This window comes from Halichoerus grypus, chromosome 12, assembly GCF_964656455.1.
Source record: "Halichoerus grypus chromosome 12, mHalGry1.hap1.1, whole genome shotgun sequence".
Taxonomy (NCBI): domain Eukaryota; kingdom Metazoa; phylum Chordata; class Mammalia; order Carnivora; family Phocidae; genus Halichoerus; species Halichoerus grypus.
Window position 1 is genome coordinate 18,142,527 of NC_135723.1, and position 17,136 is coordinate 18,159,662.

Here is a 17,136-nt window from a genome sequence, read left to right on the forward strand (position 1 = left end):
GAAAGTAGTGGTTCTTCAGCTTTAGTGCACAAATCACCCGAGAGTACTTATTAAAACTTATTAGTCAGAACTGCAACCACAGATATTCTGATTCATTAAGTCTAAGGGGGGAGAGACAGAAATTGGAATTTCAAACAAGCACCATAGAAGAAGATTCTGATAGAGGTAAGTTACATTTTTTGTTTTTGTTTTTGTTTTTATTTTTGGTACAATCCACTGATTTTAATCAGATACCTCCAGTTTTATGTGCGCTCATTTATGTGTATGTGCATGTGTGTGTGTTCAATTCTGTGTATTTTTTTTGATTTTTTTTAATTAACGTATTTGTTTCAGGGGTACAGGTCTGTGACTCATCAGTCTTACACAGTACACAGTGCTCACCATAACACATACCCTCCCCAATGTCCATCACCCAGGCACCCTATCCCTCCCACCTCCCCCTCCACTCCAGCAACCCTCAGTTTGTTTCCTGAGATTAAGAGTCTCTTACGGTTTGTCTCCCTCTCCGATTTTGTCTTGTTTCATTTTTTCCTCTCTTCCCCTATGATCCTCTGCCTTGTTTCTCAAATTCCACATATCAGTAAGATCATATAATAATTGTCTTTCTCTGATTGACTTATTTCTCTTAGCATAATAATACCCTCTAGTTCCATCCACGTCATTGCAGATGGCAAGATTTCATTTTTTTTGATAGCTGCATAATAGTCCCTTGTATATATATACCACATCTTCTTTATCCATTCATCTGTCGATGGACATCTTGGCTCTTTCCATAGTTTGGCTATTGTGGACATTGCTGCTATGAACATTGGGGTGCACGTACCCCTTCGGTTCCCTACATTTGTATCTTTGGGGTAGATACCCAGTAGTGCAATTGCTGGGTCGTAGGGCAGCTCTATTTTCAACTTTTTGAGGAACCTCCATACTGTTTTCCAGAGTGGCTGCACCAGCTTGCATTCCCACCAACAGTGTAGGAGGATTCCCCTTTCTCCACATCCCCGCCAACATCTGTCGTTTCCTGACTTGTTAATTTTAGCCATTCTGACTGGTGTGAGTTACATTTTGAAAAATACTCTCCTCAACAAGATACATGGGGTCGGAAGTTTAAAAATTGTTGACTTCAGTTTCACTAATATTTACTCATCAGTTGGTATGTATCAGGCACTTTTTGGTTACAAAGGTTACAGTAGTATTACAGACTCTTATTGTACTGGGTGGATTAAAGACAGTTTTATAAAATTAGGTAGCTATAGTTTGCTAGCATTTTGTTGCTTATAAGAAGTGATAGTTGGAAAAAATTTAATAGCAGAAGAAAGACTACAGTTTTTTAATAATTGGGGAAAAAAACTGTTAAAATGTAGACTATGTAAATGTGTTACATTTCAGCCTGTTTTAAGACATTAGCAATTTTAGGGGCTCCTGGGTGGCTCAGTCGTTAAGCATCTGCCTTCGGCTCAGGTCGTGATCCCAGGGTCCTGGGATCAAGCCCCACATCGGGCTCTCTGCTCCACAGGAAGCCTGCTTCTCTCTCTCCCACTCTCCCTGCTTGTGTTCCCTCTCTTGCTCTATCTCTCTCTGTCAAATAAAGAAATAAAATCTTTAAAAAAAAAAAAAGACATTAGCAATTTTAGAGTGAAATGCATATCTTTGGGTAGATAACCAATATACAATATATACACAGTATGCCGTATATGACAGGTGGGATTGTGTATAATATTAATGGATGTGCTATATATATATGTATATATATATGTGTCAATCTCCTATGTATTTCTCACTCTTCTAGTCTGTGTCTAATGTGGTCAGAACTCTCATTTGTTAGCATTAACATTTTAAAAAATTTATGTTAAATTAAAAAATTTTCATTTTGCATCTATTATTAGTATTGTATGTCCATAGCTGTCTGAGTGGAAAGCAGTTATCTATGATCTTAATAATAAGATTAATTAAGATTCTCTTGCTCCTTTTACTTTCTGCCTTGAAAAATTGGTGGATGTGCTTTGATAGTCTGCCTTGCTTAATGCCTCTCAGAAATATATGACATACTGCTTTCATGGAAACAGGGTGAGGAAACTGACCTCAATCCCAGATAGACTCAGCTCTCCTCCTTTATCTTACTTGATGCTTCAGGGTTTGATAGTGGTAGGAGTTGATATTGGTGGCAGTGACAGGAATGACAGCACTTTTTACCACTTGCTGGTGAAAGTACAAAGCTGTCATGCTTGAAAGCCATGGATACAGCTTACAGAGGTCTGTTAAAAAAATGTGTGAATAGAAGGGTAGAGATACTTAGGATTATTTTCACACATTATTTTATCATGAGCAAGGGGAGAAATATTGTTTAAGTTTGCTCAGCTCTTTCTCTCCTGCAAAAATTGAATATTCTTTAAAAGGTGAAAGTTTTCATATTAAGATGAGCCCAGTTTTCCATTTACTTCTCCATCTCAGTACCCCTCTGTTCCAAACGTTTGTGAGTTGTTGTAACATCCTAATTTGTATTCTACTTTGTATCGTGAAAAATGTTATTATATTACTAATCTGCCCAGTTTATTAACTGGGGTTTCTTTAAAAAAAAATTGCTTTTTCATCTTTTTGAATGCTTTTTAGAAAAAATCTTCAAGGTAGTTTTCTTCTGTGAACTCTAACCCACAATGCTATATTCACATTTTACTTCTCTAAAAGCTGAGCATCTCTGAGTATTTTAGATCTTTTTCCTACCTTGTCTAGGTTTAATTATCTCCTTTTTTCCCTCTTTTATAATATGGCCCGAGCTCCCTTTTCCCCTAACATTTATTATTAGCCATCTCATGTTTAGCTTTCTTGAGTTCACTGCTGTCCCATAGGGAGATTGCTTACATTCACAAGGAGTACATACAAGTGTCCTTTTCTGAGATGTAAAGAAAATAAGCTCCAAGAGTTTTCTTTAGTTTTTTTTCTTTCTCATCTTATTTAGTGAAAAGGAAGAAAAGGAAGAAAAAAAATACATTATGTCTTTTTCCTTGCTTCTTCTCCCCGTTTAGAAAAATAACCTGTCTTACAATTTGACAAGTTACCTTTCTTACCTTTTTCAAGATGGTCTTGAAATGTAGCTTCAAATTATTTGATTATAATAGAAAACAGTTTAAGTATTTGATATTTTATCATTGTCATTTTTTAGAAATATTGCTGTATGTTTTTTAATTTTTAAAAATTATTTTTATGCAGCCGTTAATAAAGAATGAAGGAGCCATGTATATGATGAGTTGGATAGATATTCATAATTATTAGGAGCAAAGGATGATATTTATATTTTTTACTTTATATACCTTGGCATTTTTCCATTGTGTATAACTTTTTGTAATTAAAAAATTACTGAAGAAGAAAATATGTGTTTAGTGGAAAAACTGAATAAACCAATATGCAAAATACAGATATTTTAAAACATCAGTTTGAATTTTTCATTTTGAATAGTTTGTAATAACTAGAACATTCTTGAATAAGGTCATTTATTTCACTTAATTGAATTTTTTGCTTTGCCAGAAATTCTTTCTGGTTATGTCCTTGTTATTCATGTACTTTATGCAAAACAATTTAAAAGTTCTTAGATCATTGAGGATAATCTAGTTTTTTACGGGTTTTTTTTTTTTTTTGCCATCATTTTTAATTCTTCAGTTTCCTATACCAGTTGTCTTTTTAGTCAGTTGACATACCCTATTGATTCTGCCTTCACGTTGCCTGTCACACGTGTACACTCCTCTGCACAGCTACGGCCAGCACTGTTTGCCGGGCCTTTCATTACCTGTCAGGGTGATCGCCGTGGCTTCCCGTCTTCTGTGTCTTACCCAGCCAACAATTTGGTTTCTCAGTTTCCTGTTCTGTGTCTTACCCAATCAACCCTTTCTACACATTGCTGGTTGATTGATTGATTTGTAACTCATTTACCATTGTCTTATTCCCCTGCTCAGATATCTCTGCTGGTATTTAAAGCCTTCTTTCTGTTTTTGGCCCCACTTTAACTTAGCAGATCAACTTCTCACTATTGTATTACTTTTCTTCTAAAGAGAACAATTTACCATTTCCAGATCTGCTTCAGTAGCTTTCCTCAACAGTGCTTTTATTTATATTGTTCTTAAATCCAACATAATTCCTTTCTTCTTAAGTTTATTAAGAAGGTTGCTTTTTTTTTTTTTTAATAGTATTTACTGCATTCTGCCTTTTTGTAGGTATTGCCAGACTTTTAACTACCTTGATTCTAGGTTAAGTTTCCAGGGTAATGACTTTATTCCATATGAATATGCGTATCTGCCATAATGCCTTCTACATTGTAAGGATTCAAATATTAATTGAATTACAAAGCTTACTTAAATGTACAATCAAGATGTAATAAAACTAAATGTTTTATTGACTTTGGAAAGTAGTCTTCAAATTACTGTGTTGACTAAAGCCTGACTAAGCACCTGTTTTCTTATCTTCTGGTTTTCACCTTTCAATCTAATCTCAGTAAATGAGGAGTTTGATTTTTAATGCCCAGAGAACTTAGATTTTGCTATCATTTTATTTGGGGGATTAAAAAATTGACAAATAGGCCACGTACCTAAAAATTGACTTACCATGGTGAGAAGTACAGAAATATTATGGATGGCATTTTTTAAAAGCATAATTCTAAATTCTTAAATTTTCATAATAGCTTTGAACATCTGTTGGGACTAATTGGTAGACTAATGACCTCTTGGAATTAGCAAGCAATGAGCGTTCCATATCTTATTGAGCTCATATTTGGTTAGTTTTTAAAATAATAGTTCTTACTTCTGTGGTTTTGAAGAACTAACCCCGTTAACTGTATATAAATTGATGCCTGTGTCTGTGATTTGTGGCATATGGATGAGAAAAAATATCATTTTAAGAAGGATCCCATATTGAGTTTACTGTTACCTCTGTTGCTTTTGCATTTACAATTTTCATTCTAACATGAAAAATTAACATTAATATTTTGTCCCATGAAATTATTAGAAATACAGTGAAAGACATACACATTTTGGTGAAGCCCATCATGAGGAAAATAAAAATACTTCACCTTTTCATAGAACAAACGCTTAAAAAAAAGTTGTCTAAGCTTCTCATTCTCTCATTCTCTCATTTAAGCTGAGGTCAGTAATTGTAAGCATATTTGTGACTTGTTTTCAAAAGCTGAATCTTTAATATAAATATTATTTTGGTTTACATATTACATACTATTTAACATTAAAAAGCTGTTAGAAGTTGTTCGGTAGGTATGAATTTTCTTTGTTGTAAATAAGTGGGTGTAATTTTGAGTACCTGAAAGTTCATTACAGGAGGGCAAAAATGCTTGTTAGTTGTCTGTTCCAGAGTCAAGTGTAGAAATAATAACAGTTTAGAAGGCAACATTATAATAATTGCCATTTATTATTTTGTTAGATTTCTTATTACAGAGAACAAGAGGGCATGAAAGCAGTTTAGGCAAATATATTTAAAAATGTTTTTTAACCAAGTTCTTTGGCATGCTTATAGATTTGAAGATTAAAAATATTTAAGACACAGAGGGCTTCTCTTAATATGAAAATTCTAAAAATAGTCTAATTTTTATGAAGATTATAAAACTAAATACAATTATAATTTATGCTTGGAAGTTTAAGTATAAAATTAGTTTAAAAAAATTTTAATGGATATATTAGGAGATATTCTGTGCCAAATATGTTTATTGAATGAAAAAAATGTTTAATACCCTTACCTACGAAGTCTTAATTTCTCTACAGGGTTCTGAAAAATGTCTTACTTTCTTATGCTACATTTTGTCAAATTGAAGCATTTCTTTAATTCCATAAAAGTAGAAAACAAGACAGAAGGATACTGTTCCTTTGCCAAGATTTGACATGTTAACATTATCAGAAATAAATCACTGTTAAATATCCCAGGAACCTCAGTGAATTCAAGTTATTGCATGGTGCTCATTTCCCTCAAGGATTAATGTATTCAGTAAACTAGACTGGGTCAATCTCAACCTCACTTATTTACACAAAAGTGATATATTATCGAATTCCTTGACAAAGTTTTATTTAAAGATGAGTTGCTACTTGATTTAATGGATACAGTATTAAAAAAATAGAATAAAAAGTACAGTTAATCAACTATAAGGTAGCAAGAACTGTATTTGCTTATTTAAGTAACTTATTGCTCTTTTTCTGATACAGTGAGAATTAGCACTCATTGATAGATTATTGGATTATAACAGTTGGAAAACATTTGCTTGATATGAGATTCCCAAACCTGTTATCTATAGTTAGGATTAGTAATTTTCTAGTTTTCCAACATGAATTGAAGATGGGAGACACAAAGATTAAAGTTAGATTAAGTGGTGTAGAGTAAAAAAATTGACAAGATTTATTGCCACTTCAATGATTTTAAGAGTGGAAATAGAACTATTCTATTTTGAAACATTTGGAAGTTATGATAGTATAGGAACCTTGTGTAAATTTTATTACTCTAAAGTTGCTATGTATCTAAAATTAGAAATCATTGGCTTTGTGAAGCTTCTCTACAGTGATAGAAAGTCTTTTTTTCTTTTATTCAGATTTTAATAGTTGACTTCTGTTATACAAAAAGGCTGACTTGAATAAAGTTAGGAAGTTAGTTTATTTTAATGCACTGGTTTTTACCAGTATATTAATCCAGAGCATTTGGCTTAGACTCACGCAAAGTGAGGAAGGAAGAAAGAGGCTGGTGCTTTAGTTTTCTTCCTTCCCTTTATTGTCAGTTTATTTTGTATATTTATAGGCATAGTGCCCTTGATCTTAGAAAAATCAATCTCTTTTTCATAATAAACTTGAATTTCAAAATTTCCCTATCTTAGAGTGTATATATACAGGGTTGTTTCTTGGTTCTTGAAGTTTAAAATCCTGATAAATCCTACAATTTTCTGTACTCAAAAAAAAAAAAAAAAGATAAAGTTTCACACATAGTTCATTATTTTTGATGCATCAAATATTATAGCAGGTAGACTATACCAGAAAACATAAGGTAGTGACATAGAAAATCCTGAATTATTTTGTTTGGAGACCATAATTTTTGCTCTTATATTAAAGTGCTATTCCACTTGTCATTTATACAAATATATCTATAGTTTGTGGCTTAGAAACAAATACACTTCATAAAAAAAAGAAAAGGATACCTGTGTCAGTTACATTTTGAAGTTATACACTGTTTTAAGGCTATGTATTTATTATTTAGAAAATATGACTTACATGAATATCTTCTGATGGACATAATATTGACAAAAATACACAATATTACTTTAACAAACTGCCATGCAACAAATACATTGTAATGAAGAAATTGAATATATATGACCTAATCTAATCTTGACATTTACATTGAAAATTTACAACATAACCAATACTTAAAATGTTTTTTCTTATATTTGGCAGTAATTTCATTTTTTTACAATTTAAATGTGGGCTTAATGAAACTTAGATGTTTCCCTAGTCTGTGACAACCTGAGGTACTAAACATTTTTCTCTTATTTCACTATCTTCAAAGGTAATTTTTTTGTTTCTTTTAGGATCGATCCAAGAATTGTGTATTACAGCATTATTAGGCAGAGGATCAGCTTCCACTATAGAAACAACTCGCTTTTTCATTTTACTTTTCAAGACCTTTTGAAATTTTTGTCTAGTAAATGCATATAATAAAGGGTGAAATATAGTTGTTCCATAAGCCATGACTAGAAAACACAACCTTAATTTTACTAAAAGGTCACTTGGGCCTAAACATAAAATGGTGGTATTTAAAACAGAAATTGGTGTCCAGCAGAGAAGAAATGTAGAAATAATCAATAAAGACATCCTGAAGACTCTTTTTTGCCTTTCTCGTCGTTCACGGTGTCGTTTCACAGCTCGCCGGAGGGCAATTATTACTGAGACTGAAGTTCTTACGCCAAAGACCACATTTCTCCCACCACTGCTTTGTGACAGGTCTGTAGTCTCATGCTGCGTGGTTAGAGAAAGTGTCTTTTTCTTTCTTGCTTTCTTCTTCTGCCCTGTGGAAAATCTTGTGCCGATTCGAATATTAAGAGCCTGAAGAATTTTGGTGTATGTGATTAACATTACTATGACAGTGAAAAAGAATATTGGGATCTGTACTAGCAGGTGATAATACATTCCCAGTTCAGTGTAGTATTCATTTGTACTGACACACAAAAGTGTCTTGTTTTCCCATGTATTTCCACTTTGAAGACTGAAAAAATTTACCTCAATAAAGGGAATCAGGAAAGAGAAAAATGAAAAAATCCAAATGGATATCATTAGCATTACAGCTCTGCCCATTGTCAGAATTCGGTTTGCAGGTTTTACAGAGATGTCGTATCTGTCCAAAGTGATAGCAAAAACGTTGATTGCTGTTGAGACACTTGCAAAAGATACACAGGCCTCATGGAAACAGCAGATGAGAGCAGTGTTACTCTCCAGTGAAAGCAGAAGGATAACTATTGTTAGAGGAATACATCCCACACAAATTATTACATCAAGTACATGAAGATTCATGGTAATAATGTTACTGACAGAGTTGATTAAGTTGGATTTCATGCAGTAAAGTACCAATACGGTGAGGTTGCTGCCAAGTCCCAACACAATTTCTAACATAAGAAATCCGGTGAGAGACACTTGAAAGCTTAATGGATATGATAGTGGTTGGTACATATTGGTGTTGATGTCATCAATGTCATCTCGCACTGTAATGTTAGATTCAGACTGCATGTTGATTTCCAGAACGGGAGAAAAACACATTCTTTTGGAGCAGTTCGTGTTTTCCCTAGAAAGTGAAATAGAATAAACTCTTTTGATATTTGGCAATTTAAAGGACGTATAAAACATGTGTTTCTTGTAAAATATATATATATTTTTATTGTGTACTTCGCTTAATTTTTAAGTTTCTAAACTATTAATGGCAAAGGTAGAATTAGGAGAATCAAGGTTGCATTGTTTTGATATAACAGGAAATTGGATTCTCCCTTTGAAGGTGACTGTATGGGGAATACTCCTGTATAGTTCAAAATTACTTAATATCTCAAAAAGATTTTCCTCATTTGGGTTTTTCAAACTTATTGAGATACAGTATATTTTTGTACAATAAAACTACCCAGTATGCAAAACTACTTTTAGCCTGGTGTTTTAAGATTTCATTTTAAACTGTTGTGCGTAGGTGGGTAATAAATGCTATTTTAATATGTTCTAGCATAATTAGTGTTGGTGTAATTATTCTCATGAGATTTCAAATGAACAGGACAAGTGTTCATTTAAAATGATAAATGGCACAGAGCACTAGTTCTTTAAAACCATTTTGTCCATGTTCTTGGTTGAAATTCTTACTTAAGAGTCTAGTGTGCTTGGGGATATTTGGAGCTATTTCCCATAGAAAGTAGGGAAATGATAAATATTACATATTTTGTAGTGAAAATGCTCACCGAACTTTATAATGGACAAACTTATGTTATAAAAATTGGATGAAAAAGGATATTATGTTAAAGTATAACACCACAAAACTTGGTAAAAGAGTACTAATCACTCCAATGAATGATTTATTTTGTGACCACACCCTCTCATTTATTGTGGAAGAAGGAAATTGAAATTTAATATCATGTTAAGAAATAACCATTTTTGGAGTGGTTTAAAAGACTATATCAGTTGATTTTGTTTGTTTAAACAGGATTTTTAAAGTAAAATAACGAAATTTTGGGAAAGGAGTATCTGAAATCCATTTTCTGAGGAATCTTTTAAAGTTTACACATTCCATGTGAAACCTTTCGTATAAATCACCCAGTGTGTATAATTTTGAGGAAAATTAAAAAAAACAAGCTCTTTTGCCAATTCATGTAAATCTATAATATATAGAGGGTTAGAATAATTTATAAAAATAATGTCTGATTTTCTGGGCTAATATGTCAGTAATGAGTATATTCACTTAAAATATAAAGTCATACAACCAACTATATTTCACATTTCAAGTACAGCATTTTGGCTGCAAAATCATAATCAAACATAAATTATAAAGGCTATAATAATTTCCAAAATTCATGTTAACCTTTAACTTGATGTAACCTTTGACAGCTTTTAGAATACAATTTTATTTATCCATATTATTTTAGGGGCAATATTTCAGAAACATAGATAATATTATTAATTCCTTTTGAGCTTGGTATAAGGTATTACTAGAGGCATATACTCAAGTGAAAGTCTTAGCTAACAGTGAAATCCTATAAAAATGGAAAATTTTAAGTGTGCCAAATTTTCGGAACTGACAGATTAAACATCAGGTCTTTGTCGCATCAGTTAGATTTATAATTAGATACAGCAGAAATGCCAAGTTAGAGGGTAACTAAGTAAAATGCATCTCCTCTATAGCAAGATTGTTTTCTTTTGTAAATGTTAAACAGTGTGGTGGGGTGCATGCATCTTCTGACCTACCTGTTTGCTGTTGCCTTATGGGCCTTTTGTCTCACTATAGCAGTTTTTCACAAATTGATACATGATGTCATTGACAGATTTTGACATGAATTTTTACCTGACAACAGTGAAGTAGCTGTGTTTTATTTCATGTCTTGTAGAAATTCTTTCATTTTCTCTCCAATACTTCAAACTGCATGAATTGTGAGATTTAGTTGGCTGATGAATTTCTAAAGACCAGTACAAAATATTTGTGTTTGTTTTGCCTTAAAAAGTCACGACCAAGAGAAACTTCCTCAAATGATAGGAATTATATTTCCCTTTGAGGGAATATATGATAGTCTCTCTTTATTTTCCAGAACATGTGAAAACATACGGTTTCTAGCTTCTAAAATGTATTTGGACATCCTTTTGTTACAAATGTAAATCTGTTTCTATAGCAGTCCTCGTTAGTTTGAAATGATTTCTTGATCACATAACTTGCTTTATATTATAAATCCAGTCCATGTTCTTTTGATAAAACCATCTGCTATTTAATTTGATTTGTTTTCATTAGAAGAGGATGCATAGTCATAAAACTTAGATGAAAAAATCCTTTAGTAATATCAGCTGCTACAAATATCTGAATATTTAGTGCAGAAAATAATTGATAAAGCTTTATCTAGCTTGCTGCTAATGTATGGCATTCTCTTTTTGGCATTCCGTGCCTCATTGTTTCTTCAGGAAACAGCTCCACAATCCTGGTATGTTAAAGTGTAAACTCCCCCTTTAAAAATGCTCACCATTTTGTTTTCAGGCTTTTGCAGTTAAATTGTTTTTCTTTTTGTGTCTATTTTATATAGCATCTTCTTAGGATGATTACTGTCCATGTGTTATATCCCAGCAGTAATGTGGACCTGTATTTTCTGGTTTTAACTCCTTAATGTCTTAAATTCATGTGTTAGAAGAATATCCTGCAGTTTATGGTTCAGGCAGCTAGGAGATGCTTGATCAGATGCATTCTTCATATTGTCAGTTGTAAATACTGAATTAGCTGCTGTGGGCCCTTGTGAAAAAGAAAAAAAAATGGTTAATAGGGTTCCTAATAATTTCCAATGAACGCAAAGTTACTTTAGTTTTGTTGACTTTAACACCATACACAGTATTCATTATCAAAGTAAGTAAACTGTATTAGTAGAGCCACAACTTATGCATAGATTTAAGGGATTCTGTAAATATTTTCTTTTCTTAACAGAGATTGCAAATATTATGTTATTTAGTAACAGAGGTAACATAAATATAACCATGAAGGAAAAGCTGCAGTTTTAAAACTAATTTCTGCTCTCAGTTTAGAAGCTAACCTATGTTTTCAGAGGTTATGAGCAATTAGCATACACTAAACATACTGTCGTTCTCTCTTTACAATAAATTTAACACTATTTCCTACTGGGAAATATTGTAGCTTGCTTAATTATTAGCACATGGTTTGAATATTAACTGATTAAAACAGATTCCACAATTAGATGATATAAATTTCCACTGATGAGTTGTTCATGTAGTTGAAATGTAAAAGGTAATGCAAAATGTAACTGCAAATTAAATAATTTTCAATGAACATGCCCAATAATGAACTTAACCTAAAACTGAGTAATAAATAATAGCTAAATAGTAAACCTGATCCTTTTAAGAAATATAAGCATTTTTTGAGCACTTGAGAAAAACTATACTGATGACATTAAGAATATTTTAGTAGGTCTGAAGTGACTTAAAAGCTGATGTCTTCGTAGTGAATCAACAAAGAAAATTTTTGGTATTTAACATTGCACCCTAAAAAAAGTACATTGAAAATGTCATGTCTTAAATTGATCTAAAAAATACATGTTTAACAATAAATAGAATTAAGCAAATAAACTGTTAAAATTTAGGTTGAAATTTTTCAAAGTAATTTTACCCCACTATGCCAGTTCAAAAGCAGCTTATACTGTAATAAGGGAACACATCTTACCTCCGCTAAAGATTTGATACATTCCTGATGTAGTTGAAGCGTTTCCAGTTTTGATTGATTCATTTGGTTCACTTGTTAGCAGAGGACTGGGGGAAGAGGGTCATAAACATCTCTTCAGAAAAGACCTTAATGAAAATATGTGTCTGTACTCTGCCATTGTCTCAGCAGTACTGCTAATGTATGGAACGTGTGGTGCTGCTTAGAGGCTGCTGCAGTCTCTCACTCTTCCTACTGTGAAATCAATAAGCATCTGAAAAACGTAATGAAGTAATTGAACATACTGAAGGCTTCTTGTCCCCAGAGACAACATTTAGATTCAGTCTCTCTAAAACGGAATGGCACTGCTTTTCAGAGGAAAGCCTGTTCTGGGCAGCTTTTGCAGAATGACAGCCTACCTTGTCGCTTCTCCCCACTGCAGAGAGATGCAGTGCATTCACTAATTTTGATTGGTCAGTTGTATTGGGCTTAAACCGTGCTTCATATGTATAGCAGGGATTTCCAACCCCCCCCCCCAACTGTTTTATATAAGGATGCTTTTTTAAAAGGCTATATTTATAAGTGGTTGTATGCTGCTTTTAAATAGAGTATGAGTAAATTGGTCTTTTAAAAATGTGTATTCTATTCTGGTTTGTTGTTCACTTATGCCAAACAAAAAATGCAGGAGGGTGGAAGGGGGCAAGAAAGAATTACACGGTAAAAAGTGTATATTCTTTATGAAGCCTAGATGATTGCACTCGAGAATATTTTAGTCATAATATATGTTTTTGGTTGAGATTCTTTGTTCTACAAATAGAAAGCCACTGCATCCTTACTGTGAACCACATTGAATTTCAACTAGTTTGTTTGTATTCAAGTCGTCTTCTCTGTGTATTTCAAATTGTTGTGAGCATCTCAAGGTGGTAAACCTTGTTATGACTGCAGGATTCATTCAGGTGTTCATTCATTCCATTCATTCAGAATTTTAATGAAATTGTTCCAAGGTGGTTCTACTCTAAAATGTTTTTTTTAAAATTCTATTACTATTAACATAGTCTCAATATATAAAGATTTAATCATGTGCTTTCCTTTCAGATCACTTGTCTGTCTTCATCTTTGGTAACCCTTTTATTTAGTAGATATATACTGATCATTTGCCATAGTATTTTATTTCAACTGGCTATTTCTATTTTTAACCTGGGCACTTTTAATGGATTGCTGTGCCTTAAATATTATATGTAGCTATATGCTAATGTTATCGGGTAAACATATCAGTAAAGGAAAAAGGAAGTTAGTAGTTATGTGTCTTCATAAGTTATATAAGGCTAAATTATTTTAAGATAGGTTGTCGAGAGAATAAAAACAAGTAGAAGTAATTAACTTAAAATATTACTTTAAAATTAAATTTCTATTAACTTTGTTTACCTACTCTCAGTATTGAAGAAAATGCTTTTTTAGATCTAAGTATATGAAGTGGCTGGATTCTGTTGACAAAATAGAAGACCTTGCAAATGACTGAATTATTAGAATATTGATCATCACTTATTTCCATTATTTTAGGAATATTGTTCATTTTTAAAAATGTATGCTAAATTTTTAATTTGTAACTGGAATTGTTCTTTCATAATTTTAAAAAGCAGTATATATTTTTGTAATCTTCTGGTAGTGTTTTAGCTTCACAGGGGGCTGGCTGAGTAGTATATGAGTTTTGAATTGCATTTGTATAGAAGTTGAGAGTGGTGTGGTGGAAAATTTTGTTGTGAATTCCTAAAATTTTATGCACAGCTTTGGTAATGCTAAAAATTAAAATGTTGTTGTGCTACTTTTCATGCATTTTGAAGGTTGCAGAAAAGGATGTTGTTAGAATGCCAACCATGTTGAAAGATAGTGTGCAAGCACACGCACACACAATGTTATTTTAAGGTTCAGACTAAAACCAGAGCTTCAAACTAAAATTGGAGAAAAGATATTAGCTTCAATTGAAACTTGTGGTGGGGACAAGAAATCATTAACGTAGTGAAATACACAGAGTGCTTTTCTGCCAAAGAGTTCAAGTATGCTTATGTTTATCATCAAAATATCCCTATGGAGTAGAGGCAAGCAACCAAGGCACAAAGAAGTTTAATGACTTGAAAAAGTCTAGGTAAGTTAGTAGCAGAGCCAGTGTTGGAACTCTGTAAGCTCCTTCCCCCTCCCCCCATCACCCCATAGTTGGCCCCCTCTCTGGAAAATTCTGAAGATACTTGGGACTTAAAATTGGATGATCTGGGTTCAGTCACTGCTTATTAGTTATATGACTTTTGGCAAATCAAGCATTCTTTGGGACACAATATAGCTTTGATTCTTTTTGTTGAAGTTTATTTCTGTGTTTTCTTTAGCTCTCTGTAATACAGTGTTTCCAAGTTATACTCAGACTATTCTGAAAAAACAAATTCTCTCTAAGAAATAATGGCAGCAAAAAAGCTCAGATTTGGACATTGCTCATTATTCCCTGTGCAAATAAGTGACTTGTGATTAAGGATACACGAGATATCACAAACAGCAATGTTTTTTATTGCACACAACATTTAGTATAGTTTTCCTTTTAAAAACCATGAATTGGTTTAGTGGTTTCTTAGCTGGATAATCCTAACTTCCTTTGTTTTATTTTTAACAGAGGTGAAAATATCTAAACCACTGGATTCAGAATTAGATTATATTGTTTTCACGAAAAATTTAGTGTCAAATTACATGTCAGAATTTACAAAGATTCTTATTTCCATAGTAACAAATTTTTACACTTGTGCATTTAATATATTTTGTATTTATATAGGATACTAATTTTGAACAACTGGTGACTTAAGACCAGATTTTATGTTATAAAATAATTTTATAGTTTAATTATTAATTAGCTAATTAATAACCTAGAAAAACAGTTTTAGCTTGCAAATGATAACTAAGCAATAGATATGAATCTAAGACCCCAAATATCTCCATTAAAATCCTTTCACCGAGTTCTGTTTTTTTGTTGTTGTTGTTTTAAGTATTTTGATTGCATAGGAATTTCAATGCCTAACATTTTTGATATGGGAGTCTGATTTTTAATTGTATACGTTTGTTCCCGTAAGTTTGAACAGCCGTGAATGTGAGAGAGTAATTTGTTGTTCACATTTACATTGCACTGTTGATATCAGGTCATTCTTAATCCAGCTTGTGTCTGATTCTGATGCTACTTTTTTGATGATTCTGAGTTTGTAAGTAAAAAAAAAAATTCAACTTTGTGAAATATTGTAATTAGCCACTACTGAAAAGTGCTTTGAAACAGTTTGCAAAATATATATGCAAAAGCAGTTTCTAATTGCTGAAAAATTCCCTTTTTAAATTGTATTGCTTCAAGGGTGCTTTTTCAATGAATACTTGACATAGCTAACGCTCAGCTATCTCTGATACTAAAGCCTAATGAAGAAAGGATTATTTTGGTTTAAAGGCAATTCAGAAATTTCATTTGGCTTCTCAACTTTAAATTTCTTTCATAACAAATGTTTTACCAGAAAAATAGAAATGGACCATCTGCTGAAACCTTCATCAAGTGGGGAGTAGCCAAGGTAGTAGAGTCAGCAATGTTGGTGATTCATTATTGGTATGAGAATAATTGAAAACTGATTATAATTAGATAAAGTACATGCATAAGAATTGTATACTTTTAACAGAAAAACTCCACAAAATGTTCCTCCCCAGCCTTCCTACTTCACCTAAGTTGGACATTTAAAATTTTTCATTTTTATTTTTTATACTATGTATTTTTAAGTCATTTGCCAGCATCACATATATTATAAAAATAAATACATGGCTTTCCTTTCCATTTTCTCATCCGAACCTAGATTTTGGACCCTGTGACTATTACTACTTTTTAGTTTCTGTTTGTTGTCCTAATGTTGGCATGTTGTTTTGGGGGCCTTGTCTAAGTTATTAACACCCCTGCTCTCAATTTTTTGGGTTTCTGTTTTCACTGACTTATATTCCTCTTTACATTCTTAAATATTATGGATGTTTTTTGTTAATGTTTTTCTCTTATATTTATATCAAAGAATTATACAGTCATGTTTGTGCTTTTTTTCGTCATTGGCTTCTCTTCTTGCTTTTCTGTTACTTCATTTTCTTTGTATAATTCTCCTTTGTAGTTTATTATGCAGAATCACATTCATTTCTGTGTCCTGAAACCAAGTCAGTCAATGAACTAGATAATATATTTAATAAAGCTATGGCAAATCCCCTTGTCTGTGCTGTTAATGAGTCCTGTGATCTAGTGGGAGATGTGGAATGGTCATGGATGAACTGGTGGTCTGTTAGGTACTACTTAGGGCACCTGTTTGGGAAAATGGATGCATTTGCACAGTTTACTGATAATAGTTAAAGGCTCTGCTCACTGGTGACTTTGTGCTATTAAAATACAGCAATATATCTTTAGTTACTGCTACTTCTAGTCCCCATTTAGGGATATACTATCTACAAAAAGCTCTGCGATTTTGATTGATAATGCAGATGACTTAAGGATCAATTTGGGGGAGAATCGACTGCTTAAACAATATTGAGTCTTTCAATTTATGGACATGGTGTCTATTATTTTTAGATCTTTGATTTATTTTATCAGTGTTTTATAGTATTTAGTTTATAGATCCTGCACATATTTTGTTAGATTTGCACCTAATTATTTCTCTTCCTTAGTGCTATTGAAGTAGTACCTAATTTTTTTGAAACAAAATT

The 17,136-nt window shown here is 32.5% G+C and overlaps 2 protein-coding genes across 4 annotated transcripts in view; one reads left to right on the forward strand and one right to left on the reverse strand.

Annotated features, from left to right (window-relative positions):
- The window catches only part of COG5 (component of oligomeric golgi complex 5), a 304,245-nt gene that overhangs the window by 75,497 nt on the left and 211,612 nt on the right, over window positions 1-17,136 (forward strand). The gene's annotated exons all lie outside the window — the stretch shown is intronic.
- On the reverse strand, window positions 7,240-12,861 carry GPR22 (G protein-coupled receptor 22). Of its 3 annotated transcripts, none has more exons than XM_078060018.1 (3): window positions 12,418-12,861; window positions 10,552-11,478; window positions 7,240-8,802 (listed from the first exon to the last, which is right to left on the reverse strand). In XM_078060018.1, the coding sequence occupies exon 3, from the start codon at window positions 8,775-8,777 to the stop codon at window positions 7,476-7,478; it is 1,302 nt and encodes a 433-aa protein (XP_077916144.1). In that variant the 5' UTR covers window positions 8,778-8,802; window positions 10,552-11,478; window positions 12,418-12,861; the 3' UTR covers window positions 7,240-7,475. The 3 variants fall into 3 exon arrangements, with proteins under 3 accessions (XP_077916144.1, XP_077916143.1, XP_035957275.2); XM_078060017.1 differs by having other exon boundaries at window positions 10,455-11,478; XM_036101382.2 differs by having other exon boundaries at window positions 11,216-11,478; window positions 12,418-12,860.